General features: G+C 43.8%; 1 protein-coding gene across 1 annotated transcript in view; it reads right to left on the bottom strand.

Annotated features, from left to right (window-relative positions):
* The window catches only part of LOC117235434 (probable G-protein coupled receptor Mth-like 1), a 153,662-nt gene that overhangs the window by 25,569 nt on the left and 100,924 nt on the right, over positions 1-27,169 (bottom strand). The window contains exon 5 of the mRNA XM_033497446.1: positions 7,957-8,141. Within this exon, the coding sequence (XP_033353337.1) occupies positions 7,957-8,141 (185 nt within the window). The remainder of the gene's footprint in view (positions 1-7,956; positions 8,142-27,169) is intronic.

Below are 27,169 nucleotides of genomic sequence, written 5' to 3'. Positions count from 1 at the left end.
TCTGTAAAAAGATGGCAATAACAGAAATCTACATTCCAATTAATGAAATTGTTAACTAAACACGATCATAGATACTTAAAAAAATTGATGTCCATCGATCTACGATTATCAAATTCCATAAAGATGTCCAATAAATTACTATTCGTTCCCCTTTTTTTGAGTTAATCGTGCGCTAAAATAGTATTAATAAAAGTCTACAAAAATTATGTGATCAAACACGACCAATCAACAATTTTACAATTATCTAACGATATTTTATCCTACGTACACGTGGTCCAAAAATGTCTCTTCCAAATGGGAATACCCTTAATTAAACTCTGATCCAAGCAATACCACTTCCACACGTAAATCCCATGGTAAGTCTCTTCAGTCGAGAGTATCTTTCAATAAGAGTTTGCGGCTCTAACAGAACGATAATAAATATCGTCGGGACAGTGCACGTTAGTGTTCTCTCACGCGATAGTCGCATGCGCGTAAGGGCGAGTGTATTAGTGGGACCAGAGATAGGGGTGGCGTTTCGCTGGTTTCGCACGGTCGAGTTGGACAGGTTATCTCTCTAATCCTATCGTTTTGGTGTACGCTATTCCAGCCTGTGCCGAACTTCCAGGGGCATGAGATTGCATAGATACGGAGGATAGCCCAGAGATTTACCATTCTAATGTATGCGAACGTTAGTTGAATATTCCGCCGAGCCGCTGCCACCGAAACGTGTCTCGAGCTCTCCTTGCCCGCACTTCCACTCTATTTTTTTACTATTTTTCAGGGTTACTCGCTTTGCAGAACTGAGAACGTGCTAAGTTCTCCTTAAACAGGACTCGCCTAATTTTCGGCTCAAAACTCCGGATAAACGTTATTTTTTACTTATTCTGGAAGGTCTGAGAATTTTTTCCTTCATAATTACCCCTAAGCTCGCTATTTACTTTCCTACATTATTATTCTACGTATGTGATGAAATATTCCTACATCGAACTAAATTTAACGTTCTATTCTACTCGATTCCTTTTACGCGTGAATCGTGGTCTTGTGTGTCATAAATGAATCTTAGTAGATATATATCAAGGTAGATACGTTACTGGTTCTAAAAATATGAAAATTCGTTTGTATTACGGATATATTTTTAAAAATGAATTTACCGAACACAAGCCAATTTAAATAAAATATCAAATACTATCAAACCTGCGAGGGGTTAAGCAAAACCGTTGATTTCCCATAACTAACAAACATCACTTTTCAGCCTTTTCAACCCCACACACGGTCCCTCTACTTTCCCTACAATCGTCTTCTGTCGGTAGCTACCACAGTTACCCCTATTTTCCATAGAGAGCTTCCGCCATACGATGCGATTCTCTGCTTACGAGTATACGCAGAAATTGCGATTTCAAAGCAGCTAATAGAACAGCAACGATATAACGCAACACTGAAGTAGAACATTTTTTGTTCCCCGATAAAAGCAGCTAAGAGGCGAGCAGGGGAGGAATCAACAGTATGCAGGTGCAGTAATAATGCGTATGAACGCGAAGGAGGGGCTCGCTTCGAGGCTACTTAAATACTTGGTCGTGTGCGTTTAGGCGTGCAGTTTAGTGGGCCGCGGACGGTAGTTAGTATAGGCTTAGAGAGAGGGGAAACAGAGAGTTCTGCTGGTTTCGCACGCTGGGGTTGGGACTGGCTGGCACCAGATTTATCTCTCTACCCCATCGTTTCGGCCTACGTTGTTATGGGGCGCGCCAGAACACCGGAACGCCAGAATGCCAGTGCACCAGGCCTTGTGAAGGGGAGGCTCGAATACCAGTCTGGCTTTTGAACCATCTCTGTTCGATGTGCTGGTAAATGAGTTTTCTTATGTTCCCGTTTATTCAGCCTCTTTGCACGACCGTCTCCTTCTCATGGGAAGCCTTTTCTCTCCCATCCCTTAGGGACACTTCCACCATTCATCGGTTTCTTGCTTGTCTCACGTGTTGGATTATGGTTACAATGGACGCGTATTTGGATGAACCGGAGTTCCGACGAATACGTCAAAAGTGCGACAAATTTTATGAATGTATTGTACGAATCATTCTGCCATAGTGCACCGTTACGAATATACCGTGGACTTTTATATTTTTATAAATACAGAATCACATTGTCTACTGAAAATATAACGAGTACTCTACTTCGGGTATTTTATATCTTTGCATATTATAAAATTCTGTGAATTCTCGTGTCTTTAAATTTCCCGTTAATTCGTAAAAATTCGTAGACTCGACTATCACGATTATGCGACAAACAAATCTTACCATAAATCATCAAAGTTACCATCAAATCATAAAGTTTAGGAAAATCGCGCGAGCGCTGATCGCAAATATGTCCTCCGATCAGTACACGTCTTTGCAACTTTACATTCTCTCTTTTGTCTAGAAAGTTAGAAAGCAAGGACGGATGACGTAAAGTGTTACTCGATCTCTCGATTAATTAGGAATTTAAATCGCGGCTGATAGGGACACGCATCCTTCCTCTGAAGGAAGTTAGACTGTTTATGCGCACGACGTAAGAACAAACGCGTATAATCGATCATTCACTGACGTTCACCGGTATAACCTGTCGGTGATCTACGCGCCTGAGGTACACAGGAAGGGGGTTGAAAAGGGGTCGTAGAAGTTCCAACAGTTCCGCGCGTTCAAAGGGGTTGAACTGGCTGGCGCCAGGTTTATCTCTCGTCCCCATCGTCTCGGCCAACGTTGTTATGGGCTGTGCCCAAGTGACACAGAGGGTGGGGGATGAAGTACGAGGGCACCGTAGAAATAGAGTAAATGGAGGGAGACGTGAAACAGAAAGTGTGTAGGAGAAAGCGGAGACGCGAAGGGTGTAAGACGAGAGCGGAAAGAACGCGAGGGTAGAAGGTGAGAGCAAAAAGCGCCGGGCGATCAAATGGGAAGGAGCATTCGGGAAAGTGAAAGGGGAAACTTTTAAGATTCGCTGCTGTCAAGTTAGAACGTTTACACGCCGGTCTATTAGAATATCTCTGGTGAGTAAGCTGCTATTTATTTTTGAAATATCGCAGTCGTTCTTGTAGTTCGAAGTACGATACGGAGAAGCTGTAAAGTCAATCATGGGTGAAATCATCACTTTTTAAATATCAGGACGTTTGCTAGGAATATAAGAAGGCGAGAGTCGGAAACTTTAACGAGAGCTGTACAAAGAAATTTCTATTAGAAAATCTTGCAATGTATTTTTTTCTTTTTGTAGAATATTATAGAACATGTAGAATATAGAATATTGAAACAATTAGTCACGAGTCGCATTTTTTTTATTGCACAGCCCAAGATATTATTCGATATCGCTTCACTGTCGTTTAATTTACAACCTCGCCATATACCAGGAGAGATATAATATATATTAAATCCAAGCTATTTACAAATACAAAAAGAATGCTCGAGCGTAGCCACTGTTACCGCAAATGTAACCATTCTGTATTAACCATAAACCACGAACAACGCGGCAAAGATTTAGATACCGATCGATCGATCGCGTAAAAACATTGAATTCGATTCCATGGGTAGACCGCAAGAAGCCGCAGAAAAAGCGGAACGAGAGAAACAAAGGTCTACGAGGAGGACCGCAAAGTGGATGGATACAGCAGCCACTGGGTCGAGAGAGATAGAGGGAAGGGTTGAAACACGATGGAACGCAGGGTAACGTCCGTTGCAGAACAACCTCTGCTTGTCCCTCTGAACCCCTCATCTAGTCCCACCAGTGCAAAAGCATTGTGTCAGAACGTAACAACTCGCGATAGTACGATGCAGCTTCCCATGGGGCACCATTATCCTGATTTAGCAGCGCGCGGCTACGACTCTATTTCCTACGCGCTTCCAGGCTATACGCCCTCCTTTGTCCAGTTTAGCTTTATTTGCGCGAAAAAGAGAGGAAACGCTGCCTGGCCAGTGAATTGACACGTTTGAGAAGCGCCTTCCTTTTACTCTTTCACTCCCCTTCCCTGATGTTCGTCCCAATGCGATTACGTGACACGAAGACGCGCCATTGTACTCTCTGTGCGACGTGAGAGAGCAAACATCTCGACGAGAACCAGCTTTCGATCGTTTTTCTTATGGTTCGATACGGACGAACGAATCTTTCCTCTGTGTTACATAGTGCGCACGTAGCATAATGTTTGTTCATCGAAAAATATATCCACTGTAACCATTAATCATAGACTTAGCGAAATAGACTCATCGTTTCGAGAAGTCGAAGTTTCGAGAATTTGAACATTAATCATGTACTTGGACAGTAAAATCGAGAAACTTAGGAAAAGCGGAGTTGATCGATTTGACTTTCGACGAGAGGTTCGTATATATATATGTGATAGAACTTGCTCATCTTCCATCCACCTAACAAGCACTCTCGATACTTGGATTTGGATTTTGCTCGGATATTTCAGGTGGTACTCCATGGCTGATGGAGAAGGCAGCAGAGTTATTGCGCCAGAGACACGTAAACGGGAGGCATCTTCCGCTCGCGATGCAATTAATGTTGCGGGAGATTGTTCGAGAAGAGACTCACTCGTGACGATGTTTAACTCTAGAGTGGCTCAACAAGCTCCGTATATTTACAAATAGCATCAAGCGTTCCGACCTGAGGGCGTCTTGAATGGGCGTTGCTTGATGACTGATTGTGTTTCTCAATGGCTCTGTGGTTCCCGCAGCGTTACACAATGTCGAAGTCCTGAATATTGGTGCTCCAATGAGCTCCTGATGGTAAATCCAATATTATCTTGCTGGTACTTGAACGTCAGGCGAACGTGTTTTGTACTTATTCGAAAAAACGTTCGCTATCATCTTTGATACTTGGTTTCGAGAGTTTCAATTTCTTCCACTGAAGATCAACCAAGTTTAGTTCCGAGACTAACGATGATCAACCAAAAAGAAAGTAAATAGACAAGATAGAGTTCATCGAGTCCGGACAAATACGACTGTTTTATAGAAAATAGCAATGGACTGATGAACACCATGACCCTTGGTCCTTCATACTGTAGCGTGGTGGTCGCAAGAATCTCATTTCACGATGCACTTTGTTGAAACGAATCAAGGTTCGGTCTAATTAAAATTCCTTTCTCTTCGTTGCAAGTTCAAAAGTTATATAGCTACCAAGCGACGAAATCGTTTGCGGACGATCGATAGAAATGTAAAGTAAGCTAGTCGAAAATGAGAGAACGGGAAGGGAAGCACAGGGTGAAAACCAGTCGCGCGACCCACCCGGAAACCGAAACGAAAATACACAACCGGTCTGCGTATAGCGACGTTTATATTTGTCAAAGGATATAAAAGCTAAATATTAATCACCGGGGGTGTTCTCCTCCGGTCGGCGTCGATAAATATCGCGGCCACGGAAAATTAATACGCAACGTAGTTGCACTGTTTGAAACGAGTGTTTACGCGGCCAGAGAGTTTCCAGCGGCTTGTACGAGGAGGTGTACATACATACAGAGATATATACAGAGAGAGAGAGACAGAGACAGACAGACAGACAGACAGACAGAGAGAGACGTTAGGTTGATGCATATAAAATGTTTCTTCGAATAAATCTTTTAATCAGATATAGATTAAGACGTCATTGCCAACGTTTATGTCATCTCCTTGGGACGAATGAATTTATGGGAGTGTGATTTATTCTTTTGAAAATCTATTATTAATTTATATAACGTATTATAGAGATATTATATAGGTATTTACGTAATGAAATTGAAAAATTTACGGAAAATGGAGTCGGTCAGTTTGCAGATAGGACGAGACTTAATGAGCGGTATTATCCATACCCCAAATACATTGCAACTTTAGAGAGACTATATTTCATATGTATTGTCCTAGGAGACGTAGAAAGATAGAGTATGCTCTTTGGATTATCGGTTGCGGTAAATGTGGATTACAGGGGATGCTCGTTAAATAACGTGCAACGATGGTAAATCCGTGCTATGAATAAAGACATGACACATCGTCGCGTGGTTCACCTCCTTATAATCTCTATTCCGCGGGTACATGCGTACCTAGGAATCAGCTGGTGGTTCAGTTGCCACGCCGTGCCGCGCCGCAGGGGTTGCACCGGGGTTATTATTAGGGATTCGAGGTATTAAACGTACTTTGGGGTATCGATCTTCTTATTCAGCTACCCTACGTCATACTTAAATACAATCTTTCGGGAGCTATGTAATCCTCTTAGCGAAGTATTCCTGTGCCTGCCACGCAAGGAATCCTGATAGCGCGCGTGCCATTGTTTCTTATCTCAACTGATTACGATGCTTGCGCATACGTAACAGGAATCGTTGGGGCGAGAGAAACGGAAAATCGTGGGTACACGACCTAACGAGATATTCTGCTAATCCACTTAGCGGAATACTCACCTATTAACCACCGTGTGTTTCCTTCGAATTTTCCTTCGCTCGTGACACCAGGAACCTATTGTCCGCAAATCTTTCGATCGCGGTGGATTTAACGAAGATTCGGAAGCAGGAAAGTACATAGATATAATTTAGTCCCGAGTCAGTCGGTCAAACCGCTGTATTATAAAAAAATAGCTAAATTATACTTATAATATATTATTTATATTTTATATATATCTGGAAGGTTTTTGTTAAAATCGTGTTTAACGATAACCTACGTTTAACGTTACTAAGTGTCCCTGTAATTCACGAATGTACAATTAAAATTCACTAAATTCGCTAAATTTTCATCTATCGATTAATTCGAAATTCCATAGACGACAGATTCCGGGATGAATCGACTTTTTCACGAGCAGCGACCGAAGGAACGCCGCAAACGGTGCTTGATTAGCAATTAATACGCGGCCGGCCGATCGATCCATCGATTAACGAAACCGATTTAATCAGCGCCCCGGAACACGACTGACCAGTCCTATTAATTAGCGGAATAATCGGATCACAGGGAATTACGTGTTAACCGTCCTCCTCCCAGCCTGTATTACTTTCGATAATAGGCTCCATTACCGTCTGTGCTACTGATCCGTTACTAATGTCAGCAAGTCCGGCACCGACTGTCGTTCGAGAACAACAGAACACGAGAGAGACAGAGGAATCATCCAACGAGGGCCACGCTCGTGGCATCGACGGAAATTAATTCACTGATAAGTCGTGTGTGACGCGATCGAATTAATTTGCGGCTTTCGTACAGCACCGGATTAATTATCATCGCGAGGAAACCTCGTCTCATTGGTTCCACAGAAATGTTATTCGACGTGATCTCGTTTCCTCGCGAAATTCCTTCGAGCACACGATGTTCCGAGTTATTACGCCGTTAATTGTAACGTCGATCGCGAATCCGTATCGTTCGGTAAGCAATATTATTATATTATTATACCACGCGTTACTAAATTTCTTAGAACGATTAAAATAAGATATACTTCATCGACTAGAAAATTTCCAACGACTTAGGCGAAGGATACAGTGTAATATTTTGCAAAAATTAAATATTATGATACAATATATTTTGATATACTCGGAGTATACGCTGAATCGCTAATTTTGATTTTTCGAATAACACGAAGCAGACTGCATCGTCCCGTCAACGCTTTCTATTTTCTGCCAGTTAATCTTTTCTTAGATTCTTCGGTTTATAAAAGATTGCATCCGGTTTATTTTCGATTCTTCAGGCAGACGTTTCTTTAAAATATCGCTACGTTGATTTCGCGTATAAGAAAGCAAAGATACATAAATTATACGAATAACATTCGCAAATACTTTCTGTTTATTACCCGCATGTCCAACATTAACTTCCACACTTTTAGATCATTCTGTTCATCCGGTTGTGTCCTCTTTGAACAGTTAGAAAGGCAGAAATCCTACCAGAGCTTTCATTAAAGTCAAAGTTTCAACCACTGCTTTGACGAGGACAAACTTTCTCTAACTGAGAGATATTTCAAGGATCTCTCGAGGAGTTCCTTTTTTCATAGCAATGAAAGCGAATGGGAACTTACCGTAGAACCAGCACTGTTTGTCGCCGAAACGGGGCCTGAGGAACGTGTATTGAGGTTGAGGCGGAAGATGATCGAGAAGGGCGGCCAAACCGGCGACTAGAAGGGGGCCACCCCAAGCGTAGCAGGCGTATACGCGTAGTCGGAGGGTCTCTTGGCCTTTCTCCAAGCTCGCTGGTCTCAGGTCTCTGCAAGAAGAAGAAAAAAGAATGGTCAGTGGGGGCGAGCACAAGCCACGAAACACGAGATCGTCCTGTGCACTTAAACGGAACGCGAACAATAAAACACTCCGGCAATCCCGCGCTACAGTTTCGCGTGGAAGGAGAAAAGAAGAGAGGAGTTCCATTAGAATCGGCGGAAGTTAAAGTTTCACGGAACGCTATTTCGGGAGACGGATGGTCTCGCGTTTTGCGTAATCAGTAGTGAAAAATGGACGCGGGCATGATGATCGCTTCTTTGTTTTAGATCTTTGTCTGCCCATTTGGCACGGAAGATGAACTTATAGAGAAAATATAGCGAGATTAGAAAAATTGGTCAGGAATTAATATCGATGTAGTCATTCATGAAAATCTTCGTACATTCTATAGAAAGGTAATTTTTATTAAAATAGAACGCTACGAAAGTTCGCTGCGAAGTTATTGCGTTTCGTTTCACGATGATTAACCGTAAAAAAATACTTTGTTACATACTATAATTGTTATACACTATACGATGCTTTAATTAAATGGAAATAACTTTTACAGAGCATTCTAAAAGCTTCTATATTCCTAAAACAATGGTTATCGGGACATGGCACTTTAATTTACGACCTCGCTATAGTACTTCCATGACTAGAACACTACAGGTCGCAGATATCTTCGATCTCCAACACATGATAAAAAAAAGACAATTGCAGTTCGAATGCAATTTCGTAGCACCGATAGAACGAAATACACGTTCAGATCTCGAAGTGTATTGCACTCTATCCTTCAGCAGAAAAACTGTCATCGAAATAGATTTATCGTCGGAACGGGCACTCGTTCGACAAAGGGCCTCGAGAAAGGTAATCTACATACGTTTCAACGAGCACAAACAAGCCTCTAGAGAGGTAAACGGAGCAATCGACGGAGCAGAAGGGTGAAAAACTACCGGCACACTGTTCGATGGGGTGATGGCCGAAACAATTACCTTAGATGCAATTAATGCATAGTCCGCATTCCTGGCTATCGAATGCAGGCACCGAGACCTTTTTTCGAAAGGGCTTGCTGCAGAGCAAATCGCGCTAGTTTCGCGCTAGTTTCGTCCCGAGTTTGCTAGCAAAGTTTCCCGACCATTAGCATCTCCGATGCGTGTGTGTACGTTCCTGAATGTTATTATGCAATCTACACAGACCTCCCTGTGTTTCTCTGGTACGTCCAACTTCGATAGATCGCCGTTACGCTGTTTCGTTCGTTAAACTGCCTCCTAAGCAGTTAACAATTACAAGCTGCACTTTTATACGCGGTATAGAAGCGATATAGCGAGGTAAAATCGGTCAGTGGCTAGAGCTTACAGGTTTTAGGGACCGAAATAAATAATTTGAGCACTGCGTTATATACGCAATACCACATCACTACAATTACCAAACCAGTCAAAATGATTCAGATTGTTAGAATTTAATCTTAAAGTTAAGATAAATAATCTGTGGAAGACACAATGTTTATGTTGAAATAATACTAGGTGATATTTATTAAACAGAATTACAGAACCAAATTATTTAAAATATAAGTGAGTGATATGGTATAATTAAGAAAGTGTGCAGGTAAAGAATTTATGGATCGTTGACAGTTGGCCAGTCACTCTCAGACTGGCTGCACGTAGTGACCCATGGACCCTTAAAAGATCTTCAACCACACTCTCTAAACAGTAGTGAGTATGACCTGTGTAAGTGTTGTCCTGTTCAAATGCCTGTGTAGGTATCTGTATAAGATTATTTGTGCCTACATGTGTAATATCGTTGTATTCCAACAAAGATATTTCGTTTTCTCAATTACCGAAGCCAAATATTTTTGATAATATTGATATCTGCTTGTGTCGAGACAGAAACATGATTACATACACATACCGATTTATTTTCGACATATCATTAGATTCTAATTAACTATGTACAACATATTTAGCTACATATCGAAGGTATAATAGGTTTAGCCACGTACATACTGTTGGCTATAAGTATTAGGTTGTCCGAAAAGTTTCTTTCGTTTTATAAAGAAATAATAGACGCACAATGTTTTTCGTTTTATATCATTTTGCCGAATTACGTGCGGTCCGTTTTGTTCTGTTGAGATGAAGGCGTACTGTTGTAAAAAGCACGTTTGCGAAAGAAAGACACTTTTCGGACAACCTGATATTATGACTCGATCAACGACGATAGAAATTCGTGTCAAAAAATTAATGCAAATGCCTGTGGGATAGCTGCAACTAGATCAATCGCTGCTCCTACTCAACGTTTTACTTTGCGACTTTACTATATCGCTTCCGCCTATAATACCAACCGATGTTGGGTCAAGAGTTTGCACAGGCTAGAAATTTTGCAGCCACCGCGGAGCCAGTCGAAAAGTCTACGAAATGAAATGCAATAAGGAGCAGAGAGCACTGGCAAAAGGGCTGGCAAAATTCCAGGGAAAAATGAAAGTCGACAGAATGATGAGACGCGCAATAAAAAGGATGTCGGCTGGTAGCGTAGGACGTCGTGGTCCGAGAATGACTATCGTTTGCACGTCTGGCTGTGTCTTCCGTTCTTCTCGTTCGGATATAGTCAACGAATTCATCGCGAGAACGACGATATAATCAACTGTGACGAATGACGACACGCGACTCATAGAAGGGAAAAGGACTCGATCGTGAAACGATTAACTGGTCCATTAAGATTTTCAATTTTTAACGCTCGCTTGTTCAATGACCTGCCTTCTCCTATTAGGCGTCGGTTAATCTTTTCCCACGGAAATAACGAACGGTAAACGTGTTTCTGCTTTGGCTTTTTGTGGATTCGAACGAAGAGTCGATCTTCGTGTCCCGAAGAGTTATGAAACATAACGGAAATCACGTCGAGTCTAATGAAAAACCTGAAACAGGACGGAAGCGCTAAATTTTATATAAACAAGTTATAAGATATACGAGCAGTAAATGAGCCTCCCGGAAGTTAAACCGATCTCGCTATTTTTCATTACAGCAAAGACGTGATATAATCAAAACGATCTAATTTCCTAATTTCATTACATAAGAATGTACTTTCAATTCCCAAGAAACAAATGATCTAACACGTAATAAGATGATTCACGTCGGAAGGTGATATAAATGATGGTAAACTCCGAGGTAAACTTAAAAACAGGAGACGTATTTTTGTTAAATTCACCACGTGAAAAATAACACAGAAAATACGTGTTTGTGCTTGCGTTAAACCTAGAAACGGGGACACAGTTACAGCGAAGGGAAGCCCAATTATTAGCGGAACCACGGAATAACAGGGTCACTTGCAAATTTATCAGCGCGAGGGCTTATTAACGAGACTTGAAAATAATTAAATTCGGACGCGCGACCCCGATATCACGAGCAATGACTATGGAAACGACGAGACTCCGTCATTGTCTGGCTAGTTTAACGTCGCTATAACAACAAACCCCCTGTACAGTGAATTGGAAGGGGTTGACCCAACACGGCGCTTTAGCACCAGGGGTTGTTACTCGTAAATCGCACCCTATCTGAACCGACGTTACTACGGATATGGCAAATGTCGGGCGTAACGACGTGGCTCTATTGTCAAAAAGTGAAAATTCAAATAAAACGAGCTGGGACAAGCGAGACGCACCGGTGGTGCCAGTCGGACTGCGCTGCTTGAAACGCGTCCATTCGATTATGCGTTATTTTACCTCTCGATTCTCGATTGGCTTTCTCCACTGGATATACGGAGCCGACTTGATTACACGAGCTCGTTAATGTAACGTGGTATAGACTACCAGTCGATTGTCGTAAGTTTCGCTCGCGGTCGTGTACACCATGCAGCGAGATGCAATCGTATTATTTCGCTAATTACTTTTACGATTATTTCCTTAATCGTCGACTCGATTGTAGTATAGTAACACGGGCGTCGTGTCGCACCTTGTGAAATAAGAGTAGGAAGAGTGACGCCACGCGATTCGATGTCTCGTCGCGAAAGGACGACGAAGAGGTGAGAGAAAACTGGAGATATTAATTCCTGGTGGCACGGCTCATTTCCGAGAACGCTAATTAGCCGTCACCGCGGTCGTTGCGCGCGATTAGTTGCCTCTCGTCCGGTCGGAAGAGAAAGTTTGCCGCATAGGAAGAAGAGGGTGGGTTTTCGCGTCTCGCTTCGATGTCTGTGCGGCGCCACGATAATTTTCCACCCCTGGCCGGCGGTCGTGTCCCGCTGAAAATGGAACGAAATGGAGCGAACTGCTGCCAGGGACGCCGAGGGAAAACGCATTAAATATTGCTGTCGAGAAAATTAGGGAGCTGTTACCCTGCTCGTAGGAATACACGTATATAGCATCGTTTCTTTTTCTCTCTTTCCTTCGATTGTACCCCTAAAACGCGCATGATAAATATTTTTACGGTTGTCGCTGTGTTTCCGGATATGGATGGGGTTGAAAAGTATAGGTTACACATCGGTGTCTTCATACACGATGCAGGCAATTTGCGAACGACGACATCTTCTCTGACAAAGAGGATTATTGCGCAGCTCTTCTTCGTGCTCTCGAAAGTATAACCCATTGTCGGAGCACGGAAGAGATAAAGGTTATTTTTGTAATAATGGATTCGCCGGAGAAGGGTTCCCATTCGAACCGGACGAACGGCTTCTCTCTTCCTTTTCTCTCTCTGCGTTGCTCTCGATGAAATATACGTATTCTATTATCGCAGCGCGAGCACACGAGACACGGAGAAGGAGAATGGTGGAGCGAATCGGCTTAATCCTGACAAAGGACTCGTCGGAATAGCTTCTTTTAATTGTATCCTGTCACTGTGACTATTTATCGTTCGGTATTTGCGAACGGAAAAAAAGGGGAAGGCCAGTCGTAAAGGGCCGCGGAGCCATTAAGCCTTTGTACACGAATCGCCTTGCCTTGTGGCTGTAGTTAAACCGTCGACGGCTTGAAGTTATTAAAAGTATCCGAGAGAGAGAGAGAGAGAGAGAGAGAGATCATTGACGACGACGAACGCGTGCAGCGAATACAGATACGGTAGAACGTCCAATATTCGCACGAATAGGGAGACAAAAATGTTTTCTGTATTCGAAGCGGCAGTCGTCACGCCACTTTGCGCCATTCAAATCTCTCGTCGAAACCCACTTGCTCGTCCATTCACCAGCGAACGACAGCTTTATCTCCGCGGAATAAAAGTCACGAAATAAAAGAATTTCGTAGAATTACAAACCAACGTCTCGGTTTCTGGCTGTTTTTGTCTACCGGTTGTCGCGAGTTCTTGTGTATCTGCGGAGCGCACGCCGTCGACTTTATACGCGGCCGACCTAAACGTCGCCGACTGTCTCCGAGGCCACGAACGTGCTAGCCCTATATTTATCTGTCCGATATGGTAATTATACGGACGGCAATTAGCGGCAGTTAGAGGTAAAGGCCCGCTTGGCAGACGGTATCACGCCATGGTTCGCGGAGAATACGGAACGGGAAGAAGCGAGGTCGTTACGCGGAGTCACGATGTACGAGCAAGATATTATTTATCTTGGCCGCGGTACGCGTAAACGCGGGAAAAAGTCACAGTTTCTGTGGAAAAAGTTAGACGACTTCTTTACGTCATACCGCGCTGCTTCTTATGGTTAAGGGACAGATATCTTGGCAATTTTTGTGCACCTTGCACGCACGCAATCTCGAAAATACAATTTATTATACTGTTTTTCTTCAAACGGACGTGATATCACATTTGTATGCTCTCTGGATCGATATCGAACGATCTCGGACGAGCTTTTAATTACATACGAGCGACCTCGAATGATCTTTATAACCAGCGAAACAGCCGCAAGTGTCGAGAAGTCGTTTATTCCTCAATTTCGAATCATGATTTTTTAGCGACTGAAGATAGTACATATCGTCGTGGTACGATAATAATTGCTTCGCTTCAAATCGGCTAAACGGGGATAAAATTGGTTTGTCCACGAAACTGTATCCCTGGTGGATAAACCAATTTTATTCCCGGATGATTTTCAACGAAACCGCACGCGGAACAGCCAGAAGGGGAAAGTTCTCGGAAAGAAGATCAAGAATGATAATCCGCGACATTCGGAGGGGTGTCACGCGGGGAATCCGGCAAATGTTGCGTAGGAACGATAGTGCCCCAAAAGTTCGTCCCCCGGCGGAACGTATGGAAAGCCGAGACCCGCTTTATTGAAAAGTTTCGGGAGACGCGGTTAAGTGCGAGAGAAGTTGGTGTCATCGACCCGCGAGAATTTCTCACTTCCGAACTGCGGCAGCTCCCGCTGCTACCCTGTCAATTTATCTATCCGAGACGGTTGTATTTGCTCGTTTATCCCAGGACGATCGATCCTCCAGCATCGACCAGACCTGTCGATCCCTATAACCATGGCCATTTGCTCGTGTCCCTTGATTTATCGTCGTCACCGATTTCATGCTGAAGCAACGATTAATTATCACGAATATATGTTCTTATTGTCGCTAATTAGCCTGCAACGCGATTGCACGCGTGTTAGTAATGAATTATAGCATATGATGTTAGGGCGAACAAGTACCATCGATAAAATCGGGTACAACGATCACGATATATATGCGTTAGATCGATTGTGAATTTTATCCAGACCGGAAACACCGCACAAAGAAAATTTTCGCGCTTGAACTTCTTGTGTCTTGATAAGTCGATCTAGAGATCAACTGGACGTGATCTACGATCTATAATTTGGAATGTAGACAAAAATGTTTGACCTTTGAAAATTCAAAAGCTACGAAAAATGTTAATTATTAGCGAGAACAATTCTATCGATATCTGTTAATTAATAATTTTGAATGAACTGGTCTTTCTTTTTTAAGATATTAGACTTTGTTCGTGGTTTGATATACAGGGTGGTTGGTAACTGGTGGTACAAGCGGAAAGGGGGTGAATCTACGCGAAAAAAGAAGTCGAAAATATAGAATACAAATTTCTTTTTTTAATTTTTTTTTAATTTTTCCATCGAGACAACGATCTACAGTGAGATCCGTTATAACGTACCGCACGCGTACCGAGCGAAAAATCAAAGTCGATTTTCTCGAAAACAAAGCCTCGAACGAAAAATTTTTATTCCATATTTTCGACTTCCTTTTTCGCGTAGAATCACCCCCTTTCCGCTTGTACCACCAGTTACCAACCACCCTGTATACAATGCGTAAAAACAAACAAGAAAAAGATGACGGTATCATCTTAATTAAATAACGGTAAATTTGCTTGACGAGATCCTAGAACCAATTAAAATCGTTGCAGCAAACCCCAATATATTATATCTCTGTTGATCAGATGCACATTCGAAGATCGGTTTCACGAGAACCGGTAGTTCGAGATTCATCGATCATCCAATTAACCGTTCATGATCCCGATAGCGATATTATCGATGGCAAAGGATAGGTCATTTTCTTAAATCGCTTTCGACTATCGCTAACATTTATACATTTCAAAAGTTGCATTGCCTCGATCCGTCGGTTGGTGATCATCGTGTTTTTAACCTCTCAACGACAGAGGCCACGCTTGAAAAACAAGTAGACCGGCAGAAGGACGACGTTAAAGCGGCGCAAAGAGAGGCGAAGAGCGGCTCGAGAAAAGAGCAGCTAACGAACGAACGGACGTTAATTAGACGCAATAACCGACGATCGCGACAATTACAGAGTGACCTGGCTCACTCGTCGTCGAGGTAACGTCGATGAGAATATAAATTCCGATACAAAGTCCAAAGGCTGCGCAACTACATCGGCATTTGCTCTGACGTTTCTCGGTTTCTGCATAATCAATATCGTACTTTCGGAATTAGACATCGATTAAGGACGAGGAAGATAACGACCTGGGGTTCGCCACTTTCACCCCCTGTAACACGGTTCTAACTGTCCTCCACGACCCCTGTTCAACTCCGTTTTCACCCCTTTCCGCGATGGCTTAACGCAATTCCGTGGAGTAATTCAAGACGAACAGATAGGAACATAGAAAACCGAGAGGGTAATGACGTCTGGCTCGCGCAGAATTTTCAATATACCGCCGTTACGTCGCCGAAGCGATTACGGCAATTAGAGAGCGAAAGGGTTATTCGCTGTAGACGATGGAAAAGCCTGGGGAAATAATTCATGCGGCACACGTGGCCCTCTCACACGGAATTCTTCTGAAGTTTCCCGATGGAATCGGCCTAGACCATGGGAAACACTGTAGCGGGCAAGTCTTTTTTCTTGGTATCTTCAACTACTTTACTGTAGGTCATATTCAACCTCATATGAAATTTATCGTGTTTCGAGGAAAGAATAAAAAGTACCTTCACGGTATCCTTCGGTGAGCTATGTATGTGAGTTACTTGTTTGGGGTAAGTTAACAGGTTGTTATGGAAACTAAATCGTAGGGTACGTTGTTTTCATACTTATACAGTTTTTACCTCGTGCATTTTTATTCCAGCCATTTACGTTTATTCTTTATTTTATAATAGAAAATCGAAAGACGCAGGTCGAGTTTCTTTCTGAGAAATTAATATATTTAAAGACTTGGTGAATTATTATAAGCCAGATATTACAAGGTTTCCTCGCGCGACTAGAACTAGGATATAGTCGCACGATTTTGTACGTTTACATCCCACGTTTGTTTGTTTATGTTCTATCTTCGTTTATTTAAGCGAAATTTTCGATGTTTTTAAAACAATCAAATTACCATTCAAAACATCGTCTTCCGTATCCTTGATGAATCCCACTCGTTCGTAGAATTTAGTTATTTTCACTAAAAGCATCGATATCAGAAAGAAGAGCAGCGATTTATAACACGTCCTAAAGCAAACGTTACGCTAGGTCGAGGTTAGATCTAGGTTAGTCACTCTGCGTGGTAGACACGCTGGAAATTGAAAGTGTCAGAATCTTTTCATTGCCTCGATAAAGTCGAGTTGTGGCCACGGTGCGCGGCCACCGTACGTGTTATCGGTCTATCAGGGTCGAAACAGCTACGGCTGAGAGTTCACGTGTCGTTATCGAGTCTCGCGTGCCACACGAACAGTCTTGCAGCTCCTTTTCCCGTGGTAACTTTGCCTTCGTCCTTTGCAGCTGTTGCAAAGAAAAGGTAGGAGGCGTGCCGGAACTCGACCATCGCGAGAACTTTCATTAGCCGTGAACGAGAGGAACGTTCGATGACTACGAAATTTCCTGCAGAAACTTCTCCTTTGGTATATCCTTTGCTCCAACATACTCAAGTACGTACTCCCTTCTTAATTTCATTCTTCAAAGTGATTCTTGAACGCGTCTAAAATTCAGTTGCCAATTAAAATCGCCATGATCCTCTTAATCGTAGCGCCGTTCGACCATAAGAATAAGCACGATCGATTGGTCAGATCGTATCGTGTCCCGAGAAGCAACCGAAGCGTGCGCCCGAGAGGAATGCGCGTCCTTGACGTAACTGGTTCGAGGAATGCCGTTGCATAATCGACGGGAAACCACCGGAGGTGGAAAGATTGACGTAGGTATGGAGCAGTTCTCGAGGAACAACTGCCGGCCTTGAGGCTTGATAGACGTTCGACCGCTTTAAAAACACGGGAACGGATAGAGAAGTGAATTAGTTTACACGGTACGTTGGTCTCTGGTTGAACGAAAGATAGAAAAGTCGGAAAAATGTACGGTGAGATGGGGCGGATGGTGATAACGCGGTGTGGTCGTTGCACAGAGGGTTTGCAAGAAGTGTCACGAAGACGAGGGCGAGCAAGGACGCGAGTCATTTCGTTGAGATAGTAGTGAGAAGTTGTCAGGTGTTTGTTGACGCGGATAACCGAACGACAACAGAGCAGACGGGAAAGACGTGGCAAAGGGAAGAGGACACGGGTCGCACGTACGTAGACGAGAGGGTGGTGAAGTCGCTAATGGAGGAAAAACAGAAGGGACCAGAAGGAAAACAAACAGGAGGGTTACGAAGAGGACAAGCTATCGAGGCATGCCGCTCTTCGAGATGTAGCCCCGTCGAGGGGTAACGAAGAGTGACTCGTTCTTGCGACACACTCCATCCTGGATGACGAAACGTCACCTCGCCTAAAACTGGCCGGAGGGTTGGATATTCAAAACACCCGCCGCGACAATATTGATCCACTTAGCGGTTTAGAAAAAAGCTCGCAGACAAGTTCTCCTCAAGGTAGGGTGCGCTATATTGGGGAAAAATCAGCCACGATGATTACTCGGTATTGGATGTCGTTTGACTAAAGGGACGAGAAACCGAAATGTCATCCCCTGTAACTACGACGAGGGTGAGAATCGATTCGGTGTCGTTTTCTCGTGGAAAGATTCGAGAGGAATCGATCACAGTGCGACGATTTTTGCTGGTTCGGATACGAAGGGGAAAAAACATCCGCGTTTACGACGTTCCAACGAAATGGACCACCCACTCTTTTTTGGTCCTCTTTTTCACAGTTCCGGGTAATACGGTGTATTTTTTGCCATATAATGGAAATCGAACGGGTATCCGATAATTGTCGGATTATCTCGGTTCACGGGCAGATATTTCAATTAATTCATTAACAGTTCTCGCTGCGCATATAAACAACCCGCGGATTTAATTAATCCCCACAATGCCGTCGACGATATTTATTGTGTCGCGCGCGTCCCCGCCGCAGTTTTCAATAAAGCGGCGTCATTATAAATCAAATTTCCTCGGACGGTAACGTGCACGTGGACTCACAATGCGTGCACACCGCCGGCAAACAAGGAAAACAATAATGTCCGCGCATGGAGAAACTTAATATTTTGAAATACACCGTTCGTAATACGGCGAACAACCAGCCAAACCTGAGCAACAAACTCGTAAACGGAAACCGTGTTCGTGCCGATAATCCACACGCTCTCTCGTCGTTAATTAATTTCCGTTTCTCCTTTCTTTTTCTCCTCGTTCATTCATGACCGAGAGTCAAAGACTCGGATCAAGGGGAGAGAGAAAAAAGGAAGCGGAAATCAGCTTTCATTCGCGAGCGCAAAAGGACAACGTTCGTCGTCGGCGGGAGTCTGTCGCGTCACCCCTCACGCGCCTCGATATAATTCCAGAAGAAGAGGGTGAGACTCACGCTTTCGACCCCAGACACCCCTTTTTCTTTTTTCAAAGCTTCTCTCGAGACGGTTCGGCTCGTCTCGCTGTTCTTCTTGCCCCTCCTTCTCTCTTGCTGTTCTCCTGTCTTTCGTTTTCTATCGTCGCGAATCCTTTCCAGGTGTTAGCTGTTTAAACGTTGTCACGCGTAAAAGGAGCTGGCTGAAGGGTAACCAAGCAGACAGGAAGAAAGGAAGGAAGAAAATGAATAGTGGAACGCACTCGAGGGGGTGCTCTCGATTGTTTGGTGGTTCCACGAGTGGTTATCTGCAAATGAAGGGCAAAACGCGGAACTGTAGGGAAGTCTACGAGAGTGGTCGCCAGGAGAAATTGCAGCGACATTAAAGTTTATACCGGAAGGAAACAGGCAAACAGAGAGTTGGAACGGGCCACATGGTGGTTGTGGTGGTGGTTTTCTAGATTCTCAGATTTCTTGCTATAAAAATTGATTGAATTCTTCGAGTCATTTTCACAATAAGCGTATCTTACACTCGACTGACAGCTGTAAATTTAGTCACGTCGTTTGTAAATTCGACCGTAATGTAGGACGAATTAAAATGTCATAGGCAAAAGAAACTTGGAGAAAGATCGAAGATAAAATCGAGAACCAATTGGGACAAAGAAAATTCGATGTTTAAGAGGGACATGTTCGATTTCCGGGCAAACGTTTGCATCGGATGGAAACAAATTTCCGAGTTGACAGAGTGGTAGCAGACGGGAGATTTTTCTCGGAGATTGAACGACACGGAAGAATCGTTACACTCGGAAACTTCGAATCCCCTAGATATCTAGATGACGGTCCTGCCAGATAAATATCCACGAAGCTGTGGAAATTTTTTACGATCATTTATCCCGAGTATCGCGCATTCGTTTCGCATGCTACATTTCTCACGGCGTCTCGGCAAAGAACGGTCCCCCTTCGTCCTCTGTCGCTGCGCGATTTTCGTACCGAAAGCTGAGCGTCGTCGCGCAAAGTCCGTACGTCATATCTGCCAGCCCATGATCCGAATCCTCTCCATCTTCCAAATCCTCAGGACGAATCGTTCACTTTAATAACGCCGCGAATTTATCAGGATAATCCTCGCTTCGACGTGCATCTTCCGAAATAACGTCTTTTTATTGGCTGCACGTGTTCCGAGTGGTACATCCAATGATTTCGCATTGTTCACGATCGTCTACTAATTCTACTTGAGGCAACAGAATTGATATGCGAACAAGCATTGTAGAAATCGTTTCACCATTATTTTTCAAATTATTCGTTAATAAATTCATGTTTTCTCATACAACGATTAGAATGAAGATAAAATTTTCGTTATTGGTAAGAGGAGTCATATGTCTACAAATTGAATTGAAACGAAGACCAAGTAATCGAGATCTGAGCTTTCAATTCACGTATCGACTCTGGCCTTCGTGATTATCATGATCCTTTAACGCTATTGGAATTTATAGAGGCGCTTTGCGAATATATTAATTCGTTTAATTTAATATACTATTAGGACCTATGCATGAAATGAATAACAATTAATAAAAGCGCATCACGTCTGGACAGGCCATTAACCGCGTCACGCATTGTATGGAAACCACGTGACTCAAAATCCATCGCACCTAGTCTCTATATTTACATTAACCACGTAGTCTATTTAACATTGAACAGCTATGTATCGTATGTTAAGCGTATAAATATCACATTTAACATTTATAACTTTCAATTTACAATAAACGACAGAAAGCAAAGCCGAAACCAAAATCCCGATTTTCTTCGAAACCGAATAGTCCACCGACGAATTCTCGTCTAAACCGAAACTATGCAATCGGATCGATACTCGGAAAACTGTCAATCGAATTCTGGCCAAGCGACGATGGGCCGAAACCGCAAATCCGCAAGACTGACGTAGTCCGAATCGGACGACGTCGAAGGAAGCTCTTTGACGTCGGACTGTGTACGGAAGCGGCATTCAGCCCTTCGACACCATTTACCGAGGCGATAGCGTCGATAAATGGCCATTAGTCCGCCATGTTCACCCACAAAACCGAAATGCACGCGTGCCATTGATAGACCGGAAGCCGATTTTCACCGACAGTTAAGCTCGAACACCAAGTTTTCGGCACGGAAAATCGTCGACGGTCGATCGACGTTTAGTTCGACCTGGAATGGCTCAATCGAGGGTGTAATTGCTCTCTTCTGTCTGGTATGTACCCCTTAGATGTTGCGTTTTATTCGATATATGTATAATCTAGCGTTTGCAAAAAGATATTATTCCTGGAAAGAAAGAAACAGTATTGCGAGATTTTGTCTTTGAAAAGAATATCGTATAGAATCTGTCGTTTCAATGAAAAAGTTTTACGGTGCCTACATGCGAGACACGTCGATCCATAATCTATTTTCAAAGGAAATTATTCTTTGAAGAGGAAAGAAAAGTTGTAAAATTGTCTTTTTTCGAAAGAAATCTCATCTGCGATCTGTTGCCCCAACAAAATGTGTACAGGAGCCAAATGCGAAACACACGAAGCACGTGCCAGAATCAATCGCACAACGTCGCGTCGCTTATGAAAGTGGCGAAAAAAAGCGGACCATGTTTAAGACGACGAGTTTCAAAAGACCCAGCTTCGGTCTTTAAGATCCTTGTCTAATTAATGCACGCCGCTCGTTGATACACGTTCGACTCACGCGAGACATGTTTTTGCTGGTGGCGTCGCTGCCACTCGAATCGGCGGAAATAAGAGTTTCGGGTTACAGGCAAAGGGTTTCTTTCAACGATTCGCTTTTACGACCGCTACTTGCGAACAACTTCCGCGCGACCCAGAAATGACTCTGAAACAACTTTTTCATTTCAAATCTTTCATTCAACGATTCTCCTAAATAATTACAACCAATTATGCGCCATAAAATCGAATAGCTCGTGAGAATAAAAAATACAATTTGCTCTTAAGACGTATTCGTCCCTTGTAAGTTTTCCATCCAACACCTTGTACGTTTAACAGCCGCTATCTGCAAACAATCTTCTCCGCATACCGTTTACTGCGTCGTGTTTACTGCCTTTATCTCTTTTATTGCACGCTTCCGCACACGTTCGCATGAGAAACAAGCGTGCAGCTTCTCCTGTTGCCTCGTTCTACAAACTCACAACTTTCCACAGTTCTTTCTATACTCGTGGTAAGATCTAACTTGAGAGGACCAGATGCGTTAACGTTCCTCTCGAGTTAGCAAGGTTCGAGAAGAAACGTCGAGATAGGACCGGCGCTTGCGAGGAGTCGCGGCAGCGAACGTGCATCCAAGTTGGAGAGTTTATAGAAGCTGGCACGACCGCGAGAATTCTAGCTTTACGAGCGATAAAAGCGACACCGGGAGTTCGAGGCTCGTGCACCGTACACTTCGCGGCTTTCCAAGCCTTTTTGCGGCTCTCGTTGCTGGCGCCTTCGACTGGAGCACCGGATTGTCTCGTCCGCCGGAGCCACCCGTCGGCAAACGACGATGGAATCATAAAGTGGCGAGAGATGTACGCGATTCTTCGGCTTCGTAACCTCGTTCGAAAAATGTTGACGCTTCGTGACGACCCGTTCGGAAATCTAGCATCTTCCAATGGATGTTTGCCACAAGTATATCCATTTAAGTTCTATCTCTTTAGCTGTGCTCGTGAAAATGTAAATAATACTAATATACAGGATGGTTGGTAACTGGTGGTACAAGCGGAAAGGGGGTGATTCTACGCGAAAAAAGAAGTCGAAAATATAGAATAAAAATTTTTCGTTCGAGGCTTTGTTTTCGAGAGAATCGACTTTGAATTTTTGCTCGGTACGCGTGCACTTTATCGCGTCTCGTTATAACGGATCTCACTGTGGATCTTTGTCTCGATGGAAAAATTAAAAAAAAATTTTTATTCTATATTTTCGACTTCTTTTTTCGCGTAGAATCATCCTCTTTCCGCTTGTACCACCAGTTACCAACCACCCTGTATATTTCAGTAACATAGATACATACGCGACGTCAGGTTGCCAAGTTATTTAAAGGAGAAATTAATCGTTATTATTATGGCAACATTTACGTATCGTTAATATTCAAGTAAATTTCTCACATAAATGCAACGAACATTGTACAGTCTGGCCGTAAGAATGAAAATCACAGGGTATTCATTATGATATCGTAGATTTATCTGGTCTGGCAACTTGAAAGGAAATATGTACATCGAACAGTTGGCCGATAATAAGAAAGAACATCGAGCCACAAAGAACGAAACGCACGCGCGAAAAACCTGCAGATTAATTCATCGCGAGGCAGACGCACGGCGAGTACAGCGCGAGCCATTGAACCGATTACAAACAACCTTCTGATCGACTGGCAAAGTATGTAGCAGACGCTCGTCGCACAAAGGGTGCGATGTATTCGGTGCGTTCGCAGAGACATCGCGAGATCTCGTTCGCAAGAAACGCATTAACCGCGCGATAAATGAAATCGAACGATAACAACACGCTGTCCATGCACAGTTCGTTGTGTCTCGTTGCGTTTCCACCCGTTTTACCTTGTATTGTGGCGCATGACACGCACAAGGGTGCCGTTCGCGCGCTGACAAATGTGCCATAATGGATCTACCGATAAAAAACTCGCGTGCAAATCACTCTTCCTGCCCGTTTCTTGCGATCTATCGCTACAAACGCGTTTCTATCTGCCCGAGCATCGTCCATGATGGACATTGACATTTTTTGACTCGTGAACGTAATAGGATATACACAGAAGATCTGCACGTCGCGTAATCAACGTTGTTCTTATTCGCATTCAGAAAGATGAAGATTACAGGATAAAAACATGATAAGTAGATTTTTGTTGATTTTCTGATTCTATTTCTACTTGTCGAATGGATAGGAGAATTTTAATATAACATAATTGAATTTTAAATAATAAATTAGCCAAGTTGCATGGGAAACAAAGGTGTACATAATTATTAAAGACACGCTATGTTTTAACATCTATGTTACTGTAATATTTTGTCAGTCGATGCTTTGAAAATTTTCAAGAGGATCAACCAACGTTTAGCTCTAATATCAGATACACATAGACGCAAATGAATCTTAAAAGGTTGCTTTCCTGTAAAAAATGGAAGATGTGTATCACGTTCTTCCCGTGTCTCCAATTACTTTTTACATCTTCGTTTTAGGCAGAATCATTTCCAATTTCAAACGTTACCAAACGCGAATTACAATCAATACGAAAATCTCTTTTCTTTCCGACCAACAGATTTCAGTCGTCCCGTTGAACAGGTTAAGAACTGAGAATGCAAATCCACGAGGGTACGCTTAAGCCTCGTTTTACGATAGGATTTTAGAGACGGTCGATGGTATCGCGGGATACGATGATGAGATTCCATGCGGAATTCGAGCACGGTGGTCTCACGGTAAAAAAAGGAGGGTGGTGGGTTGGGGAGAGACGACCCCGTTTGGTCTAATCGGTCGCCGAGAAAGGAAGAGATCCCCGGCACACCGGGAAACGAGATTAACGTCCAGCTGCGTTTCGCAGATGCAAGACTCGCGGCGTAGTTCGGCTGCCATTAGCGAAACGTCTGATATGGATGAAAGCTTGGTGCTGGTCGCGCTCGTTCGACGGTGATATAACTGCTGCTCGGCCCATTAGGCCTGAATCCGGCTTAAGCGACGACTTCTCCCAAAGACCAAGTTCCCTTTCTCCTTTCGTCTCTTCTCGTCGCTTCGTCTCATCGACGTAGCATACTGGCCACGGTTGGAAAAGACGCCTCGAAGAGACCCGACGGCGTTGAGAGAATTATTTATCGATGGGAATTATTCCGTGCGAAATCGAACCGGCTCGCGAACCGCCTCGTTACGCATTCATGCGGCCCCCTATTATGATACGGCGCGTTGCGCGCCCCACTGAAAGACCCTCTCGAAGGGAGAAGAAGGGAAGTCTCTTCTTCCCCCGGTGACGGAAGTTCGGTCACCCGCGACTATCAACAAAGAAACCATTCTTGCCAACGGTCCGCACCCTTTTCCGTTCGCTCGTGCGATCGTCCATTTTTTCGCCGCCTCTTCGTATTCATGGAAACTCGCGACTCGTTACGTGTCGTCTGCGAAATAATGAAAAGCGAGGCAGCTTTGCTCTCAGCTGCAAGAAGGAACGCTTTATCTATAACGCGATTTTCCACGACTGGAAGACGCGACAGAAAGATGAAGGAAGAGCGACCAATTAATTTGGAATAGTTTCCAATTGACAGATCCTAGAATGGTTGGGCAAATTCTCCATCTCCGAGAGCCGTCTTCCCTCAAGATCAGAGCCTGAATCGTATGCACGTTTTCTTTTTCAAATCCCACGGAATCTTCTCGCTGGGTGAGCAGAGGAACGCGGAATCCAGGGGAAAAGGCGAGCATCGAACGAGAGACCAAGATAGACGAAACAAGAGGAGAATGGAACTCGATGTCTGGATTTGGCAGAAAAATCTTCTCTACGTGGCTGCACCCGGTAGCTTCCGAAACTCGATCGGCCGATTGGCTCGTCCGTATTCGGTTTTTCTTCGTTGGTTATTCTTAACCGAACGCCGACACGACGAAATGCCTCACCCTATTTCCGTTTCGCGCAGATAACACGGAATTCACGGAAGCCGCGACACTGGCATTGCGTTCGACGTTCCAGGAATCGGGAGAAATCGTATTAAACCGTATGATTAATTGGTCTACGAGACTTTACGCGAAGGTAAATTCGACTGTGTACGAGATACGCACGAGCGAAAGTTTAGAGGACGACGTATCGAACAATTCTGGACGTACCGTAGTAACTGGGATCGAGTACACCTTCTTCAGGTTCAAAGTTGATAATCTCGAGATTATGCGTAAAAACGAGGCTCGTGCATTCGAAGGGATTAACCTTGGACCTCGCGAGGAACTTGCAGCCTGAACGAACTTTAAATCCACTCTACAGTCCATTTGGTAGCGAGGTAGCTTTTCGAAGATCTAAATGGAGCCTTATATATAACACCTGCAGAACTCCATCTGCTGTACAACCTAGAACGACCTTCGGAGTTGCAGGCCGTTGAACTCGTTCGAAGGGCGTCCATTAAAAATCCGATCCACGCGATATCTCTGCTACTTTCTCTGCAAGCGCAATATCTCATCGTTGCTCTGCTTTCGTGAATGTAAACGATAATTTATCTGTCTGTGACGGATCTCGTTAATCGAACGAACGGAAGAAAATCAATCGTTTCGACACCTGCACGCTAGAAGCGGCGTAAGGAGAGAGAGAACGATCGATAAACGGAGTCGAGTACTAATTTACTTGCAAAGGGCAGTAAAACCGGTGCCTCGCGCAGATCGGATCGACCAAGGGGGAAAGTGCACGGTGGCTAGCCACCATCATTTATCAAGGATTCTTTTGGCGAGAGGAGAGACAAAGAGAAGGATAGAACGGGGGAGAAGCTGTTCGTTGGGCTGGATGAAAATCGCTGAAGAAGCGCGCGATCATTTATCGAAGAGGAACGAGGTCCCATCAGGCTGTTTTTGGTCGTGTTGGAAAGCTCGTCGCTCGAGCCCCCACGAGCTTCGTCTCTGCCGCAGAAGAAAGGAAACAGGAAGGAAGAAATAGGAGAATGAACATGTGGCCGACACGTGAGCTGAACGAATAACTAGGATGATGAATCTATCGCGTGGGCGGCCTCGATGCAACGCTCGCTCGCTGGGATTATTGTTTGCTTACAGCGTTCGCTTCCAAAATATTTTTCATCGAGTTTTGTGCTACGAAAAGAACGAACCGATGCAACTTGCTGAGCAACCGAATTTCTCCTCGACGAGCAACGAGTAAACATCGACTCGGTGGTGCGTATGGTTCGATAGTTTTCGAGCGAAACTTGGCGCCGTAGCGAGATGCGTGAAACTTCGTCGCGATTAAAAATTGACAGTTTCGTTGAGCACGAAGGAGCAAGTAAATTAGACGTTAGTTGCAGAAGGA

The sequence above is a fragment of the Bombus vosnesenskii genome, unplaced genomic scaffold (genome assembly GCF_011952255.1).
Source record: "Bombus vosnesenskii isolate JDL3184/JDL3185 unplaced genomic scaffold, Bvos_JDL3184-5_v1.1 scf7180000013316, whole genome shotgun sequence".
In the NCBI taxonomy this organism is placed as follows: Eukaryota; Metazoa; Arthropoda; class Insecta; order Hymenoptera; family Apidae; genus Bombus; species Bombus vosnesenskii.
The sequence above is the reverse complement of the archived record's forward strand: the minus strand, read 5'-3'. Positions and strand labels throughout refer to the sequence as shown.